Source organism: Scomber japonicus, chromosome 12, assembly GCF_027409825.1.
Source record: "Scomber japonicus isolate fScoJap1 chromosome 12, fScoJap1.pri, whole genome shotgun sequence".
In the NCBI taxonomy this organism is placed as follows: Eukaryota; Metazoa; Chordata; class Actinopteri; order Scombriformes; family Scombridae; genus Scomber; species Scomber japonicus.
Genome location: NC_070589.1, coordinates 9,515,798 through 9,536,152, shown reverse-complemented (window position 1 = coordinate 9,536,152; position 20,355 = coordinate 9,515,798). Strand labels below are relative to the sequence as shown.

Here is a 20,355-nt window from a genome sequence, read left to right as displayed (position 1 = left end):
AGTGACCTGAGAGAGCTAATGAATATATCTTCACACACTTTAAGGTGAAATGCTTAGATCTTGACAAAGCAAACAATCAAACAAACAAATAAACATAGAAAGACAGAAAAACAAACAAATATATTAGAGATGAGAGAGAAGGACAAAAGAAGGACAGAAAAGAAAAGCAAGGATGAAGAAACAAACAGAAAGAAAGAAAGAAAGATGGACAGTTTTCATCATTCCAGTTCATAAAATAAATACATTTATACAAAAGATAACATGCTACTAGTTTCAATAGAAAGAAAGAAAACTAATAAATGAAATAAATAAATAAAAGCATAAGTGACAGATATCTGAGTAGACTTTTATTGCAGACATACTTTTCTCATTTTCTATACAATATAAAAACTCAAAATAATATTTTATGTCAACCAAAAATAATTGAAATGACAGAGCTGTTTTTAATGTGCTGGCTTTGTGGATATGAAATTAACCTCATAAGATAAATAGGTTAATGTTACATATATTGTTATAGAATAGAAATAGAATAGAATATATAAATACGAAACAGGAGACACTACTCTTTCCTTCAATACAAATCTCATGTGAAATTTTGCTTTAAAAAAAACCATAATTCTCCAAGATCTTTCAAAATAAAAACACAAAATGACCAGTTACAGAAATTCGTATTGTGGATTGTATATTGTTTTATTTTGAAGCCATTACTCGTTTCCTGGCGCGATCACGTGATCTTCCAACATGGCCGCGCCTTTGGTCTTGTAATTGATAGAGTTGTTGGGAGTGTAAATGACAGTTGAGGGTCTGCAGGTCGCCACAGACATCCTCAGAGAGAGACAGTGGAGAGAGACAGACATCCTCAGCCCGCCGACATGAGCAAGAACGAATTAATCCTGTAAGTAGATGTTTCCAGCCTTTATACAGAGAAGTAATGACAAGTGTTTTAGCTGCTTGCTGTCAACACAGTGAGGTTATGAAACTAGCCATTAGTCATTCTTATGAAAACAGCGTGGTACACACCATGAATTCAATGTAGCATCGTGTCCACCGTTCATTATCATGTTCTCACTGAAATAGTAACAATTCGCGGTCGTTAATGCGTATTAACCCTGATACGCGCGCTTCTCCGCCATGTGGAGAACTCCCTTTGGAAAACTATAATTTTACTCTTTTATAGGTCTGTGTTGAGGTGTGATCCCCTTTAAACATAATTTACTGGCTTTTACAAATAAATTGGGTCTTCTAGTAAAATTCGGCATGTCAATGATGCACTTGAAGTACTTTGTTTCTTTTAAATTATCATATCATTTTGGTTAAGTGCGCCTTTTAAGGAGAAAACCTGTATTATTGCAACAATAAATTTGACATATTGTCAACTGAGTTTGGTGAAGTGGATGAGTGCGTCACAATGTTTTCAGCCACTGTACTCATATATAATATATTATGAATTGTGTATAAAATATTTTGACTGATGGATATATACACCTTAACTCCCCAAAGTCAACTGAATTAATGTTGGAGTCAAGTTAACATAATTGGTTTTGTTTGGAGGTTGCAGTGGAAAACACTTTATAAATAATCCAGCTAACTTAACCTAGTTAGATTTACATAAGTAATGACTGTCAGTCCGCTTTTGATGTATGACGCTGATACATCCTTTCATTCAACCGTTATTTCTGCTGCTGGCAGGTGATAAGAGAGCACAGTAGTGTTATCTTTCATAATCAGTCCACCTCCTCAGCTCAGTGCGCAGTATTGCTTGGGAGGTGGACGTCTGGTTTTTAGATAACAGAACTGTGCTGAGATAGTGCAGACCCCAGGGTCATGGTTTGATGGATGACATTTTTGAAATGAATGTGAACAATGAAATGGACATAACCCTGTACACCTGAACCATATAGGCCTGTCACGATAACTACTTTTGTTGGACGATATATTGTCTCAAAAATAATTGCGATAAACAATATTATTGTCATTTGAAGATCATTTCATACCGCTGATATAATGATAATATAATAGCATAATAATGTGGGGGGTGGGGGATGTGATGGGTGCTATTGACGTAAAAGTAAAGATCAAGGTCATGTCCATGTATCATATGATAAGTCCATATATAGACATGATGATGATGATGTTGATAATTACATTTTTGTACGATAAGTCAGTAACTGAATTATTGTGACAGGCCTAGAACCAGACACAGCTTCTGTACATCTCTGTTTGATGCAGCATTTCTTAATGAGCAACATAAAACAGGGTTAAATCTATGTGTCCGATTTACCTTCCAGGCCCAAGGATTTTCCTCAGCTGAAGAATGACACATTCCTGCGAGCGGCGCGAGGAGAAGAAACGGAACATGTCCCAGTCTGGTGCATGAGACAGGCTGGAAGATACCTGCCAGGTACTGTGATCAGCATTTCATTCTTTTTGTTCCTGAAATACATTTTTTTGCTCAGCCACACCAATTTCAAAAGCTTTCTTTGAATAATATTTTTTGTTTGTCTTTTAACTTCAAATATCTCTAAACAGTGCAGTTTCAGAATCTAACTGATAAGAAGCACTATCTCCTCATGCTTTGTTGAATCTAATCTGCAGAGTTTCGGGAGTTCAGAGCAGGGAAGGACTTCTTTGACACATGTCGGTCACCAGAGGCCTGCTGCGAGCTCACTTTGCAGGTAAAGTATTATTTTTAAAGAGGACCTATTATGCTTTTCCTTATTTTTGATGTTTGTATTAATAAGTGCACCTTGCACTGTATAGGATTTAGTGGCATCTAGTGGTGAGGTTTCAGATTGCAACCAACTAAATACAATCTGCCCCTCCAGCTCCCCTTCCAAGCATTTACAGGAATGTCCAAACTATTCCATAAAGGTCTATGTGGCTTCAGGTTTTCATTCTAACCAAGCAGGAGCACACCAGCCTTGACTCATTTAATAAACTGATCTCAGTCTTCAGACAATTGATTGGTCAAATCATGTGTGCTCTTGATTGGTTGGAACAACAATCTGCTGACCCATGACCCTTCATGCAATAGTTAGGACATACCCACAGTGGCCATGATATGAAAAAAAGCAAAAATCCCTCTGTATTTGGGTTGTCCATTCTTGGCTACCATAGAAACATGGCGGTGCAAGATGTGGAAGAACACTCACTCTCTATGTAGATATAAAGGGCTCATTCTATGGTAAAAGAACACAACAATTCTTTTTTTTTATTTAGGCAAGTATACACTAATTAAAATCTTATATTCAATTTCTGTCTGTTCCAGTAGATGCCACAAAATTCTACACACCAACAAATGACAAGCCACAAACACATTTCATGTGAGCTATTCCTTGTCTTGTCTTTGTTTTTAGTTTTTAGTTTTAAATATACTCCTTTCTTTTTCACTTTCAGCCTCTTAGACGTTATCCATTTGATGCTGCCATCATCTTCTCTGACATCCTAGTCGTCCCACAGGTAAGAACAACAGAACCAGGCTCATTGTTTAACATGTTCATCATCACACTTATTATCTGTGATAGCATTGGGTTATATGTAAGTGAGTAATATAGTAGTCAGTAATAACATTGACGTTAAAAAGGGGTTCGTCTATGGAGCATTCCAGCCATCCTTTTAGCTGATGTATTATTTTTACAGCACAGAGATTAAGGCCCCATTTACACCTGATATCAATATGTGATCTGTATCTGGATACATTATCAGGGTAATGATATCCGATCCACACCTAATGTGAAAATGTGTTCGCCTTATCTCAATTGTACCCGCAGTGTGATCGGATCTCGGTATGCAAATAGACACACTTACATTGCAGGTCAAGGGAGGCAAAGCCAGGAACAGACGTCATTCACTTCTACATCTTTTTGTACATTTATTATAGCTGGTTGTAAAGCTGCCTTAAACAAGCAGGGAGAGGTAGAGCTAGGTGATTTTCTTTTTTCTTTTTTTTTTAAAGGATAATATTTATGCCTGGTTGAGATCAAGTCACAATGAAAGCCTGGACATCTCCAAATGTGGTCAGGTAGATCTGATCCCAGCATGTTCAGAGAGTATTTACACCTTTGTTCACGTGGTCTTCCTAATATAGATAACCTATTCAAATACAGCATTTTAATACCAGGTGTAATGGTGCATTCCAGTGGGAATTTCTGAGTTCCCAGTCGGAAATTTCAACTAGAATGCCCTCTGAAGTCAGATTTCCGACTCGGAAAGTCAGATGAACATCAGTTGGCTGAAAATCTATATGTAATTATTAATGATATCTTGATGGGTTTGGTAGATTTGCTCATCTGTTATTTAAAAAAAAAAGTCATCAATGTAATACTCAGTTTTGAACCATCAGACTCTAATTTGCATGAAAGTGAGAGTAATGAGTGTAGAGATGAAATGAGTATGCTACCAAAGATAAACCAGCTATAAAGAGTTACGTGTTGCTTCTGTTTATTTCTGAAAATACAGGATATAAAGGCAGGTAGGTCATCTGGGCTATTTCTCTCTAAACATGTTGCACCATGTCTCTCCATCTGTGTCAAATCTGTTCATCTTTCATTGATCTTTATCCACCTTTGTGTTCATCTCTCTCCCTTCAGGCACTGGGTATGGATGTCCAGATGGTACCAGGTAAAGGTCCAACGTTCCCGGAGCCCCTGAAGGAGCCAGAAGACCTGCAGCGCCTCCGGGTGAAAGTAGATGTGGGCAAGGAGCTGGGCTACGTTTTCAAAGCCATCACGCTGACCAGACACAAGATCGAGGGCAAAGTGCCGCTCATAGGATTCACTGGAGCTCCGGTGAGAGATGACAGACACGTTTAGATATATTGAAACAGTTAGCTGCCAAATTACAAACTACAATGACCTAAATTCTTTGCATTTTTGAGTCTGAAAGGATCATTTTTAGAAGTTTGTAATCAGTTTTTTCGGTGTCCTTCCACAGTGGACGCTGATGTCCTACATGATAGAAGGCGGAGGCTCAAACACCCACTCTAAGGCGAAGCGTTGGCTGTACCGGCACCCCGAGGCCAGCCACATGCTGCTGAAGATGCTGACGGATGTGATAGTGGAGTATCTGGTGGGACAGGTGGCAGCTGGAGCACAGGTCAGAACACTGCCTTCAACACTGCAGTTACTTTATGTTTTAAATATGCATAAACACTTTATTTAGAGTTTCCTGCACTTTTAAACTTGAACTCAGTGCAGTGGAGTCAGACCAGATTTCTGTTTCCTGTTCCCATTTCTAAGCAGAGGGGGGCTCTATGGTACACTGTGATCGTTGACTTACAAACCAGTCCACTGTCCAGCTTCAGATTTGCAGAGACACATTACATCACATTAAAGTGTTTAACAAGTTACATAAGCTGTATAATTTACAATGTTGTGCAGTTGTTAGCATATTGTTTTTGGTAACACTTAATTATTTATCTTTTATAAGCAGTATAATAATACATAAATAATTGAATAAATAGTTTATAACACAATATAATGTTATAAGCAGATCAATCCATTTTAATTTTAATTTATTAAAGTACAGTACATGTCAACAGTTATAACTTCATTGATATTTTATACTATTACAACTGCATTTCACTACATTGTGTCTGTATAGTTTGTCCAGTAATAAACACTTATATCTGCTTATTATACACATATGTTAATGTTAATATACTGCTTAATAAATGCTGAATAGGGGGACTTCACCATACAAATACATTTTACACAAATAGACAAACTTGTGTGATCACACCTGTAAATGTGTGTTGAGCTGGTGTCAGTCTTCTTAGATTCCCTCCTGACTGGCTGACTGAGCTGCATTCACTGTTCCCAAATTGTAAAAATGAGCAAGGTTTTCTTTTTTTGCACCAATACTGATGTACTGTGATTAATTGATTACATTGCACTATCACTTCAGACAGCTGGCACATCACACCTTATTATCAAGGTTGTAACCAGATGATGAGCCAACAGTGGGTTCACAGTTAAAATGTGATGCCTTTGATGCTGTGAACAGATGCTATAACAGGAACAACATGTGCTTTTTTTGGTAATCTGACCTGTCATATTATGCTTTTTTTGTGGTGTGTAGGGAGCTGGTAGTTACAACCACAACAACCTAGACAGAGATGTATCAGCCAGACCTGAGAGACTCAGTGCAGAGTATTTCAGAGTTGGACATAAATACTATCTGCTGATGGAAGCAACTGCAGCACTCACTCCTCATGGAAACAAACCTGCTTCTCAGTATCAGCACAAAATACGTTTGAGGCAGCATTCTTCATTTTTGTCCCCCACCCCCAAAATAATTTGAGAACAGCTTGAGAGCCCAAAACTGGCTTATTACACAAAGTCTGGTCAATGTCATACAAGCATAGTACATTGTCTTTTTTACTGCAGTTCTTTCAGTATTTGGGGCAGCGGAGAGTCTGTCCTTCATTGTTGACCGGGATGCAGATCCCTGGTGGTAGATATTCTGCCTGACCTCTGACCTTCCTGCAGAGGAATGTGACAAATGAGTGATTATTATTTAAAGGTGAATAGTGCTTCTGACATGATTTATGTTGAATATATTTATTAGTTTTCTGTTTTTCTACAAGGACACAAAAAGTGACATCAAACAAATATAAAAATATAAGTTAATATGTCTATACACCAAATACATCTAAAATATAAATGTATACAACTATATTATTGTATAACTGTGCAATACATGTTTTAATCATTTTATGAAGATTTTTTTTGATATCCTCTTACAGCTGCTGTTTTCAGAGTGTTGGCACACTACATTTAAAGTGTCTTAAATAATAATAAGAGATAGATAGGCTTTATTTTGTCACTATACAGAAGTACAGCGAAATTACAGCAATCACCCTGTCCATACATATACAACATACAATACATACAATAAGACAGACTACCGGATGACTGAGCAGTATGTGCACACACACACTCACTTAAATGAAAACATTAAGGGGAAAAAAGCTTTTCATCATTCACTCAGCGTGCATGGTGCATGTTAACACTCAGAGTGAATCACATAGATGTGTTCTCCTTCTGTTCTTTGAATAATATGAATTTAGACGTGAGTTGACAGCAAAGTATAATTGTTTTCCTCGTATTGGGTTAAACAGGTTGTAATTATACAACAGTATATTAAAAGGTTAAAGCGTTAAGATTAGTTGTTCATTATTGTCACAAGGAGTAAAATGTATGTATGTATGTGTGTGTGTGTGTGTGTGTGTGTGTGTGTCTGGTGTCCAGGCTCTGCAGGTGTTTGAGTCCCACGCCGGCATTTTGGGTCCAGCGGAGTTTAAAGACTTCTCTCTGCCTTACCTTCGAGACATCGCTCGCCGTGTCAAAGATACACTCAAGGAGAAAGGACAGGACGTCCCCATGGTGAGAGACAGAAAATAATCAACACACACACACACACATACACACTTTTACATTAAGACTGTAGTACATGTTCACATTTTCACTTTTTGTCACCTCTAATAATGTTCAGCTGCATCAGCTTCCAATCTACAAACAAGGTTATTTATATATGTGTTGTATTATTCAGTTTATTCTCTCGTTATAATGACCTGCTATATTAGTTTCTATACTGTGTTCCATTCTTGTCATCACTCTGTTGCTTCAACAATTTGGTTTCCCCAGGAGGGATCATTAGAGATTCATCCAGTGTGATGTAAATCACTGTTCCACTTTATCACCAGTAGGTGGCAGTGTTTCACTAAAGATGGATCATGCTGCTCTGTGCAAAAGTTTCCTCAAAAATCTGTTAATTTTTTAACTTTGATTTCTGTGTGTGTGTGTGTGTGTGTGTGTGTGTTCTAGATTGTGTTTGCAAAGGATGGTCACTACGCTCTAGAGGATCTGTCTCAGTCTAATTATGAGGTGGTCGGACTTGACTGGACTATTGACCCACGATCAGCAAGGTAACACATACACACACACAGAACTATGTTGACTTTACTGTTGATATCTTCCCAATAATTATGTATAAAGTGTTGTTTCTAAATTGTCAACATGGCCCAAAGAACTTCTGTTACTACTTTTCTGCACTAAAGTCTGTTTTAAAAATGCTGAAATGTGTCAAATTTCAACCAAAGCTGGTTCTTCCTGTTTTAGTTTGAGAGATTTGAAGCATTATGTCTCTGGAATGTCAAAATGAATAGAAAAGCTGTAGCCTCTTGAAACTCCAGCATCATTGTCACACAGCGAAAAAAAGAAAAAGAAAAAGAGCTTTAAGCTTTAAGTTGAACTGAATGCATGTCGGGGACGGAGCCGTGATCACAGAGCATACTGTTCAGTTCTCCTTGAGGAGCAGGTTAACCATTACTGACCTCTCCCTCGTCCCCGGTTTGCCACTCTGTGCAGGATTTATGTCAACAAACATTTGTTTCCTGGTCTGCTCATTAAATACTTAACTGGTTGGTTAAAGGATTACTCTGTGTGTTGTGTGTTGTGTGTGTATGTGTGTGTGTGTGTATTCAGGGAGCGCACTGGAGGGAAGGTTAGCCTGCAGGGAAACATGGACCCATGTGCTCTCTACGCTCCAAAGGTAACCACCCCTCCCACTTTGGTTAAGACCTACAATCTATCTTTCTCTACTTTTATGTTTGTTTTTTGATCCATTGGTGAATCTCTTTACTTTTCTCAAAATTTTTCTTCTACTACTGCTATTTTCAGCATCCTGCATACATGCTGAAATTCCCATTTTAATCCCATTGTATTACTCATTTTGACACAGTACCATTAAAGTACACAGTATGAAAGTTTACAACTCTTTAACCATAGTTCATAAGTGCTCATCCTCTAACTCAGTTTCTAAAGTTATAGTATCAATTGATTGATTTCTGTCCACTTTCTTCCTCCAGGAGCGTATTTCAGAAATCGTGAAGAAGATGGTGGAGGGATTCGGCACAAGGGGCTACATTGCCAACCTGGGTCACGGCCTTTACCCTGACATGGACCCGGAGAACGTTGGCGCCTTTGTAGAAGCTGTGCACCAACACTCAAAACAAATCATCAAACAAATATAAAGCTTAATCCTGTCTGCTTGTGTGTAAGCTAAACAAAACTGATGTTGGTGATGATAAAAATGTACAATAATGCATTATTTTATTAAAAACTGTGAAAAGAAATAAGTTACTGATGTTTTAAATTAAATTCCCTGATATTAAGTTGATTCCACAGAGTTGGAAAAAGAGGTTCTGAACCAAGGAGAAAACAACCCAATGTCTTGATATTCAATATAAGCCACAAAAATCATGTATGTTGCTACATATTCCCTTCACTCTTGTCTAGTGGAGACTTTCAGGATAAACAAGATGTTGGTTTTCTAAGACAAGATTTTCTATTAATCTAAAATATCTTGATCTGACCAGGAGTGGATTATGTATTTGGATTGGAAAGGGTTGACCTCATTCTTGCAAGTACATGTGCATTACAACCACACTTGAAGTTGTAAGAGATCCTGTTTGTATTCATGTTGAATCTGTTCAGTAATGGTTGAAAACAGCGTTGACTTGTTGATGGAAAAAACATTCATTTAGATATTTGTCATCCAATCAAACTCTATATTATTATATTACACTGCGTCATCGATCAAAACTGAGCCCTTCATCAGGACGAGTAGCTTCTTTGTCAAAGGTTCTACATTTGTGCTGTGAAAAAAAACAACTAAAAAGGATCCAAACAAACTGCTGAGAAAACAAGCTGGTGATTTGGCGAATGAATTTCAGCGAGGGACACACGACTGCAGTTATATAATCAGTTTTTAAGGGAAAATGTCAGCACACAGCAGTTGATCGTTCCATCCCACATCTTAGCAGTGAACAAATCCCCAGCCAGATCTCAGCATGGAGAGTTTTATTTTTACCGCAGCGGATAGAAAAACACATTGTATGAGAAGATGCCTTAATGCTGTTGTTGTCTTTGTTTTTCACTCATTGGTTTTGATCCTTTTTTCATTTTAATCAACTCAGAGTTGTAGAAAAAGTGGCTTATGAGATGAATTACATTGTAATCATCTTGAGAGGTTGGATCCAATTGGTAGTTAACCACCATATTAAGGCTTACAAATCTGCATGTTTGGCTATTTTTTTCCACCATGTTAATTTTTTGTCAAATTTTATGTTGTATTTTAAATAAAGTTACACATAAAATGTAGTTTTCTGCTCATGTTTAATATATTAAGTGTATACTGATGTTGGATTAGATTTCCTTTCCACTAAAGACCATCACACTCAACCAGAACATCTGGCTTATGCTTTTTAGATTTATTTTCCTGCAATAGCTCAGCCACTGGCCTCTGGACAGGGTGTTAATTCTTCTTTATGCTGTGAAACTCAGACAGAGTGGGCATGATGTCAGCATGGAGTTCTACAGCATTAGTAGGATTTTAACCATGCTAAGAATGTGGATCTCTGGAAATGGCAAGGTTGCTCTCTCAGTTGGTCTGTTCACCACTGTGGTTCAGACTGAAATATTTCAACAATTATTGGATGCAATGCCATGAAATTTTCTAAGAACATTCATGGTGCCCAGAAGACCAAGCCTACTGAATTTGGTGCCACTATGAGGTTCACTCTGTTTTTCTGTGAAATATATTGGATGACTTGCCATGAAATCTGATGCACACATTCGCCCTCAGGATGAATTGTAATACTTACTTTTCACTTTTCATCCAGTCATTTTTATTTGATACTTGTCTAATGACCTTCATTTTACTTTTCTGTTCAGTGAAAATGTGCAGATGTAATCATACTAACAGGCCAAACTAAGGTAGTGGAAATGCTGAACATTACCTGCCAAGTATCAGCACATTAGCTCTGTTGGTATATTGTTATGTCTGCAAAGCCATTTGTTGTAGACTCTGGTCTCCACAGTATATAAACCACTAAAAGTACCGAAAACTACAAGTCTACCTCTGTCTGCCCCTCTGAATTCACTTTGTCTCCTTTTCTGGCAGCTGCCTCACATAGAAGCACTTACCTTTGCACCCGTTATTTCTGGCTATTCATAAATCATTTAGCAAAGGAAGCTTCTTCTGCTGTTGGTCTTCTCTGTTCTGTCAGGTAAACACGTCCAAATACGCTAAAGCCTATTCTATAAACCCACATATACTTTCTGTTTGTTTTGATGGCTTATGCATCAGGGTTGGTCCTCCACAGTGGAGAGTGGGGACTGATTGGAGGGCTGGCACAGAAAATGGGACAGAGTAGTGACAGTAACTGGGCTTTAACTGGGACAGAAGTGAGACGCTGGCCTGCCTGAAGGTGTGTGAACATGATTTTTATCATCCAGACAGTCCTTTGAGACACCCTTTGTAATGAAGGTCTATAATAATAAACAGCTCAACTCTTAGAGTATAATGTGACTTCTAGAACAACGTTAACTAAAGCTAACAATGGAGAAACTTTTAAAAAGAGTTTTCTGAAAGAATTAGCTTTAAAAGATAAAAGAGAGACAGCTACACACGTGTGTTGGTTAAATGCAGATTTAATAAGAAATGCAGATTTAAGTGACCACATGTGGCTGATCTTAAAGTGTTTTCCACTGAATAGTAATTGTGACCGCTTTCTTCTTTCCTACCTGACCCTGATAGATTTGGAAATGAGCTTGCAATGTTCAGCAACAATTTACATAATCTGTAGGTACTCCAGCTTAAAGTAAATCCTTAAACCTCTGAATAATTCACAGTTGTGTGCTGCTGCCACTTGGGATCACCAAATTGTTAAATCCAAGTGACAACCGTCACAGCTGATGGGAGCAGGCCCCAAGACAACCTCAAGCGGGCTGAATTGAAGTCAAAAGAAAGAAGCTCTCTGGATACAAACTCTTAAAAAACTACTTTTTGCCTTTGTTGCCAAGCAATGAACTCATGACATTGTGTCTCAGGTTGTATATGTGAGCAGAATTTTATGTAGCAACACTTCTATCTTGTTAACAATTTCACGACCTCTAACATTTATTGTGTGACTCTCTGGGAAGTCCCAACCCCACTGTTGTAAGACTGTATATGTCTAAATGGTAATTTATTTTTTTGCTCCAAACTTTCCCCCAATTGTTCTAGCAACTGATAATAAACAGTAAACCCAAATCAAAACACAGGTCACAGGTCAGGATCATAAAGATAAGTGGAGTTGGAGAGTCATGACAAGCAGAACAGTGGACCCATGTGCAGGGCTGATGGAAACGGTCTTTATTTCCAGCCAAAAACAAAACTAGACCAACTGAGACAAAGGATTCAACAAAGACTGAACAGAAAACCTTGACTTAAATACTAACAGAACAAACAAGGAACGCTGGGAGAACACTGGTGATAGGGCAGGGCTGACGATACTGATTCATGACAGGTGTGAAGTCTGGTGAAAAACACTGAGGGCAATGCAGGGCTAATGAACCTGATGCAGGTGTGAAGGGGAGCACATGAACACAGGTGCAAGAAACACACGAGGAAAACGCAGAACAAACCACAACCCAGGAAACACAACGCCACAAGCCAACAAAGAATCCTAGAAAGTCCTTTAAAGAAAAGTCAAATAACAAATGAGCAAAATCAAATGAGTCAAAGGACTGAGCAATAAAACCATAGAAAAACAACAAAGAGTGTATGACATGACAGTAGAGTCTATGACATGAAGGGCAAACCACGACTTTTAAAAAAACCTTTCTTGTCTTTTGTTTTCTGTCCTCAAATATAAAAAAGTTCAGGCAATTCAACAAAATATGTGGGTAAGACCTCCACCTTTTCTAGTTAGAGAAGGATGCAGTCATTCACACACATTCACACCCAGCATACATGAAGAGGACACCTGTCAGGAAAATGCAAACATGGGACGTCTTTAGAGTTCATGACCAGTGCTGTCATTTCTCTGGTGAGGACAAACTCCATCCACAGTACGCCATCAGATTTTAAAAATGAGGTGCATCACACACAGGATTTCTGGGTTGATCTTTGCCCACAGTGAACCTACATGGTAAAGGTAAAAGTTCTTTTTCTTTGTTTTCCTTTCAGTTGGGAAACAACATTGCATATCACAGCAGACATCTGGTATGTGGATATGTATGAAAACATAATTTCCTCTCTGTTTTGTCCATCTGTCTCCCCTATCCAACCCTTTCAGTTATTTTTTCATTTAACAAAACATTCTGGTGTTATAGAGTTAACACAGAATATGTATTATGACCTCTTAGGGCACTAATGTGTAGGTATTAGTTTGTTCTGTGTGTAAGCACTAGTAAATACGTCAAGGTTGAGGGTCATTTCAGGTCGGGCAGGAATAGTACATCATCTTCACCAATCAGAATACACTCCATCATACCATTGCCACCACAACCTCCAATACTGCCTGTTAGATAAAAGCTGAGCAGGCAGACAGCATCCAATCATAACGCTTGAGCTTTTTTCCCGTCTCCATCTGAATTGAACAATTTAGTAAATTGGGAATGAATGCAAAGCTATGTTTTACTACACAGAATTTGGCTTAAAATGAAATCATCTGCATTATTACTGTAATCATAACAGAAGCGTTTTACATGAGGAATTAGGAAAAAGAGATCAGTTAATCCCAAATTGTGTTTTTCTCTGTGAGGCAGCTAAGAACGTCAGATAAGCAGATTCTAGTAAATCCGGTTGTTGTTGTTGTTGTTGTGTGTGTGTGTTGTGTAGGAATCCAGAAAAAAAGTCATAACATCATGTGACCAGGTTGGGGGGCCGGGGGGTGGGAGGAGTTGTTTATGATTTCAGGGGCTCCCTCACCATCAGGGAAAGGGTTATTGTACACACCATGCTGCTCTCTCTGGGCTCTGACTGCTAGGACAGTTGATGTTAATCATTTTCATGTTGGCAGACACACTTCATGTCTAGATTTGACCTTTTTTGTAACACATTTGGATTTTGTCATTTTGTTAGTCATCATTTTAACAGTATTGTTTTAGACCATTTATACAATTCCTTTATACCTTATGGGGGGTTTCATGCTATTTGGTACATTTCAGTTCTTTTGACCCCTTAAAAACCCTTAACAATATGTAGCTCATCCATGAAACACCATTCTATTCATTAATCCATTAATAAATCCTAAATTTGGGGTGAACCCATACCTTTACACTATGAATGAAAACTTAAGATCCTTTTCAGATACAATATTAAGAGTAGCTGTAATGTAATTTAACCCATACAGAAAACCCACTTCAAATACCATAACACAATAATAAACAATAATCTTTTTACATATCGTGAATATGCTCCTAAAAGCTATTTCAGACCCTATAAACCAAAAATCATCCAACCTTAATAAGAATTTAAATTGAACTCATGCTTATTTAAAAAAATGTTTCTAATTAATTTGTAAATCAAAAGGAAAGTCTTGTACCCTTTAAAGACCCCCTCCAGACATAAGATAGGTAAAAAATAATCAGCTTTGAATAACAATTTGTGACTAATAATATGGTTATTACACAAAAAAGTTAAATTATTATGTTAATTTCCTTAAAATTACATCTATTCCTTCTTCCTTAATAAAAACTCTACCTATTAACAAACCTGCTGAACACAAGATCTTGATCACAACCAAACTCAGAGTGCTGTCACATATCATGCTCATAGGTACAAAACTTAAAATGAGAACCTCTTTACCTGTCAGCAGATGAATGTGATCTCTGCACATACATCATTCTGCACAGTGAAGCTCAAACATCCAACAAGACTTAAACAATAAATAAATAAATTGAATGGAAGGCAGCTTGAAGTTTCAAACAGAAGGTAGATGAATAGAATTCAAGCCTTCAAATAATTAAGACAGAACAGAAGCAAGAGCACTTCAATGTTTCTACAAAAATACACAAAGCTCAAAGCAGCTGAATTAATGTTGATGAAAAAAATGATTCTTGTTCAATTGAAAGAGGCCTTTCATTCACCTCTGTCCTTTGTGTCGCTGTAGTACCATAAACACACACACACACACACACACACACACACACACACACACATACACACACACACACACACACACACGTAGGCTTTTGTTGTGGCCCCCTATTGCGTGAATAGCAAAGACAAATGAAAAAAAATCACAGCTGATTGTCGACAGGTAAGACTGAAGATGCTTGGACTGTATGTCAGTGGGCCATCTGGGAACAAAGTGGCAGCCTCTGTGTGTGTGTGTGTGTGTGTGTGTGTGTGTGTGTGTGTGTGTGTGTGTGTGTGTGTGTGTGTGTGGGAGAGAGAGAGAGACAGAGAAGGTTGTAACAATGAATCTGTGCTCTTTAGAAATGGAGATCAATTTCCACATGGGCGCCTTTAAAGGCTTTGGCAGGAGAATAATGTATAAATGTGTGTTTGTGTGTGTGTGTTTTGTCTGAATGTGTATGTGTGTGTACATGCATGAGTCATTTCATTGTGTGTACTGGCTTGTGTTTGTGTCTGTGTGTACATGGGCTTTTATGTGCTTACTTTGTGCACCTAGATTGAACAGGTGAGTGTGTGTGAGTTTCTGTATATATGTGTGTGTGTGTGTGTGTGTGTGTGTGTGTGTGTGTGTTTGAAGGAGGTCCAGGCTCCATCTCTCAGCAAATCAGCGGGCCTGAAAATCCAATCTGCCTGGAGAGACAGCAGGCTGTACATCATCTGCCATGGATGGACACTATCAGCGCTTTATCAGTGACCGCCCCCAAACACACACACACACACACACACACACACACACACACACACACACACACACACACACACACACACACACACACACACAGCCCACTGTGACAGAGACTGATATGGATTATTACCACAGTGGTTATGGAGGGAGGTGGAGAGAGAAACTGAAACTCGGGGTTCATGCTGTGTTTCTGTCCTTTCAGTATTATCGTAATTATGAGTTTGTAACCTTCACGTCAACGTTCTACTTGTATTTTCCGAAAATCGAGGACATTCGCCTTTCCGAATATTGCTCTGATATTTTTTAACAATACATAAGAGCATGAAAAACAAACAAATATAGACGCCTCTTTCATATTGTTAGTGCAACTCTGTAATCATTCAAGCCTCTTGATGATGTGAGTGCTTAATATCAGCTGATGATGATACACACATACATAAACACACACTTGTCAGGGTAGGTTTGATGAGTTGCCTATTATCAAACTGTATGTGTTTGTGTGTGTGTGTGTGTGTGTATTAACACAGATGGACTAGTTAGGGACAGCGAACATGGCTCAGTCACCCAAGAGACTGAGTGTGTGTGTGTGTGTGTGTGTGTGTGTGTCATAAAATGAGACTGGGTGACACACAGACAAACTGAGGGGAAAAAGATTGAGTATATAGCGATCAATTCTCCATCTATCTGTCTGGATAATTAATATAAATCTGCTCATTTACCACTGGCCAATCAATCTAGATTTACACTCACACACAATGTGATGAATTTACTGATGCACACACACACACACCCACACCCACACACCCACACACACATGTAGTGCACACTTAGTACTTCTTGATGGCCTGATTGTCTGGTTATATGGCTCCGCAGAAAACTCTAATGAATGAGAATGAATTGGTGAAGGAGGGATAGAAGAAAAATATTCTGATTAGAGACAAATGAGTGAGGGATTGATGGAACTACATCAGCCTCCATGTGCTTCATTTATCACTAATGGTGAGTGGTAGGACGGGTGAAAATGCAGGATTTACCACACCAAGGACTTTTTTGTCCTTTATTAGTGTATTTTTATGTGAGAAGATAAAAACCAGAATGAGGCTTTAACTATAACATATTGTGCTCTGTCACATCAAGGAGAATATTCATGGGAGTTTTCAGTTTTGCTGCTTATATGCAATTATGATCACAGTGAGAACATCAGCATAATTGTGTGCATGGAGGCATATCCAGATGTGATTAACTGACTGGGACCATTCTAATGACTTAAGTACAAAATTAATGCAAGTGATAATAGAGTGACATAAGTGACTGTGGTTTGCATTATAAACAGTATAAATATTAAATAACAGAGTGCTGCATGAAAGCTAAATCGATCTTGAAATTAACATCTGCCATTCAGAGAAGATTTGTTGTTTGTTGTATATTTCTGATTTGTGCAAAAGCAATTCAATTTTTATGTGCATTTACTGCATAGAACAGTGATCTTAAAGGAATTAGCCAATTTTCAAATTCATTTCAGTGTCACATCGATGCAGCCGCTCACCTCCATCTCTAGTTCCAGCGTCCATGGGTCCTTCTACTGAGCTCATACGAGTCCACATCTGCTCCACATCTCATCCATCCAGACCTTTAGCCATTGCTCTTCTTCACCACCACCACCACCACCACCACCACCAGCAGTGTCTAGGCTCCAGGGGGTCTAGGGGGTATTCCTTCACTGTTAATGGCATGATCTCTCCCTGAAAGCTGTGATGTCATGATGGGGTCTAATTGCCAAAGACATATTTCTTCAACTGTCCCTTTATTCAACATTACCTCAAACACATAAAATGAATGGAGTCTCTTCTTGAGTTCTTTACACACTATTGTCAATAAAACAGAATTTTCGTAAAGGAGGCGAAAAAACACCATTGTTTGGTGCTTATGGTGTTTATGAATATCATTTAACACCAGAATATTTAAAGGTGCAGTGTCTAGAATTTAGTGGCATCTAGTGCAACTGACTTGGCAGAAATGTAATGTAATATTTATGTCTTACATAGTGCATAACCCCATGAATATAAGAATCATTGTGTTTTCATTACCTTAGAATGAGCCATTTATATCTACAGAGGAGGTGGGTCCTCTTCCCTGGAGCCCGCCATGTTTCTACAGTAGCCCAGAATAGACAAACCAAATACTGGTTCTAGACAGGACCTTATGGGATTTTCGCAAGTTCTGTGGACACTGTAGGTTCAACAAACTTTAGAAGGGGAGGGGAGTGATATTCACTTGGTTGCAATATACAACCTCACTGCTAGATGCCACTAAATCCTACACACTGCACCTTTAAAGTTCTGTATTTGCCATTTCTTACATTGAATAAACAATTGAATCATGGATCATTTATTACATACTAGCTGCACCGCTTTAAATTTGAGTGTAACATGTTTTTACTTGTTTTTTTGTGCTCCCTTCTTCAAGTGTCTGGCCCCCTCATGGACCATTTTCTAGGGCCGCCTCTAAATATAGTAGTAATTTCTGCAATGGTTTGTCCAGATTCTTGTCTGCACTGTCCTTCTCACCTAAAGGCTGACAGTCTGACAGGCGATGTGAAGAAGCATTTAGGAGTCAATGCCATACATGGAGAAGTTATGAAGTAATGGATTTTGCTATGACACATTAAAAAAACGTATAAAAACTTATAACGTGTTTCACACTTTATTCATAGAAAAGCACTGAGATTCCAACACAAATCAATATAAAATGGTAGTAGCGTTACATAAATAGTAATAAATTCTCGCTTTATAGACAGTAGCTCAAGAAGTCGCACAAAAAATATTACAAATAAAAAAAAAAAACAAGTGTTGATGATAAGCTATCATACTTCTGTGGCAACAAATACTGGAAATACCTTTTTCATAATCAGTAGCACAAAGAGGCAACAAACACTTTCAATTTTCCCTTAAGTTAGAAAGAATCCAAAACGAAACAAACTGGGGAAATAGTGGGTGAACTAGTGAACGATCTCTACCAGCAAATAGTACTCTCCTACGAAAGAAAGAAAGAAAAAAAAAAAAGAGGGGTGAAAAATATAAGAAAACCTCTGGCTGATACATTTAACACAGACGGAAAAAAATAGAGATCAAGTTAGAGGGAGGAACTTGTAATGCTGTCAGTTCAACAAAATGCATCACGTAAAGGCAGGAGCTTCCAAGTTAAGCAACTGGTAATAATAATATCCCTCTTTCACATGTAGAAAAACTATTTGTTCTGATTTAGGATGTCATCCTTATCATGCGGAAGTAGTAGCCATCCTCTTTATGTAGAAACCTCGCAGAAGCTTGATGACGCTTTAAACTGTCAAAACTACACAGACATCAGCTAGTTTGTGTAGATACAAGGCTGCTGCAGCGCACTGATGTCACGAGTGCTTTAAGGTAGGACAACAGAGGACGCGGCCATAATGAAACCCTCCCTACAGTGAGAGGGAATGAGGCGATGAACAACTGAAGAAGAGGTGAACTCAGGAGGGATGAACACTCTTTTGTTCATACAGTTTCTGATTCTGACTCTGACGTGTGTGTGTGTGTATTGTTCTGTCTCACTACGGCGCCGCCATGCGACACCTGGAGAAGACACTAAAGGCTTGAGTCCTGATTAAATAAAATCAAAAAACGAGTAAAGCAAAAAAATAAACTTTGTACATTGATCGGTCAGAAAGGCATTTTTCAACATTGTAATTTTTTTTTGTTTTTTGTTTTTACCTCCTCTAAATGTTGCAGCGGATGCAGGCTGGCTACTGCGCATTGTCCAAACACAAAGCATGCTTGTCTTTGTCTGACCCCCCCACAACCCCCCTCCCCTGCCCTCCCCACACCACCACCACCACCAACACCCCCCCCTCATGTGTCTCTTCTTGCACACTTCTAAGTTTCAGGGGGCGTCTTTTTAGAGGTGACAAGACCGTCAAAGTGGTTCTGCATAGTCAGGTTTTAGTACGTATCTGCTTACAAATGAATGCCGTCCTCATTTTTTCCTCAACGCCACATAACATGCTTCCTTTTTGGAAAACAGATTTTTTTTTTCTTTGCAAATCTTTAAAAAAAAAGAAGATACAAATAATAATAGTAATTATAGCAAAACAAAATGAAAGAAATGTACACAGGAGCACCTGAGAAATGCCTTGAAGTCTTTGCTCTTACATAAAAAACGCTGTCAAATTCCCCCATCCAAAACAGTTCAAGTAGACCCCCGCCCAAAAAAACCCCAACAAAAATAACATAAAAATAAAGAAAAAAACCAAACACATAACATACTTATCATAAATAATTATAACTTTACAATTTTCTGAATTGACACTTTAATATTTACAATATCTTAAATGCTTAATGCTACTACTTTTTGTTTTGTTTCTTTAAGTGATGTCCCTGAGAACTGAGTTTAGCCTCTCTTTTCTTTCTTTTGCTCAGTTTTCCTTTTTTTTTCTCCATTCATCTAACTGTGTTTCTTCAGATCAAAAAAGGCCCAGAGTTGTGACTGACTACCCGGGTAGTGGGTGAAGGTAGCTCTCGTGGAATGTACAAAGCAGACAAGAAAATGTCCCTCTGACTCATCCGCTGTGTCTTTCTTAAACGTCGTCCTGTTCCTTTTGTGTGTCTGCGATTCCCTCCTCAGTCATACAAAGTTACCGAACAATCAATAAATAAATGCTGAAG

General features: G+C 38.3%; 1 protein-coding gene across 1 annotated transcript; it reads left to right on the top strand.

The window, feature by feature from the left end:
* Nucleotides 1-749: 749 nt before the first annotated feature.
* On the top strand, nt 750-10,163 carry urod (uroporphyrinogen decarboxylase). The gene is made up of 10 exons (XM_053329741.1): nt 750-895; nt 2,289-2,401; nt 2,596-2,675; nt 3,397-3,459; nt 4,590-4,787; nt 4,933-5,094; nt 7,251-7,385; nt 7,827-7,927; nt 8,487-8,553; nt 8,870-10,163. The coding sequence occupies exons 1-10, from the start codon at nt 873-875 to the stop codon at nt 9,032-9,034; spliced, it is 1,107 nt and encodes a 368-aa protein (XP_053185716.1). The 5' UTR covers nt 750-872; the 3' UTR covers nt 9,035-10,163.
* The last annotated feature ends 10,192 nt before the right edge of the window (nt 10,164-20,355 follow it).

Coding starts and splice junctions, on each gene's coding strand:
- urod (XM_053329741.1), top strand. CDS start 873: ATGAGCAAGAACGAATTAATCCT. Junction 4,788..4,932: donor TAGGATTCACTGGAGCTCCG/GTGAGAGATGAC, acceptor GTCCTTCCACAG/TGGACGCTGATGTCCTACAT. Junction 5,095..7,250: donor AGGTGGCAGCTGGAGCACAG/GTCAGAACACTG, acceptor TCTGGTGTCCAG/GCTCTGCAGGTGTTTGAGTC.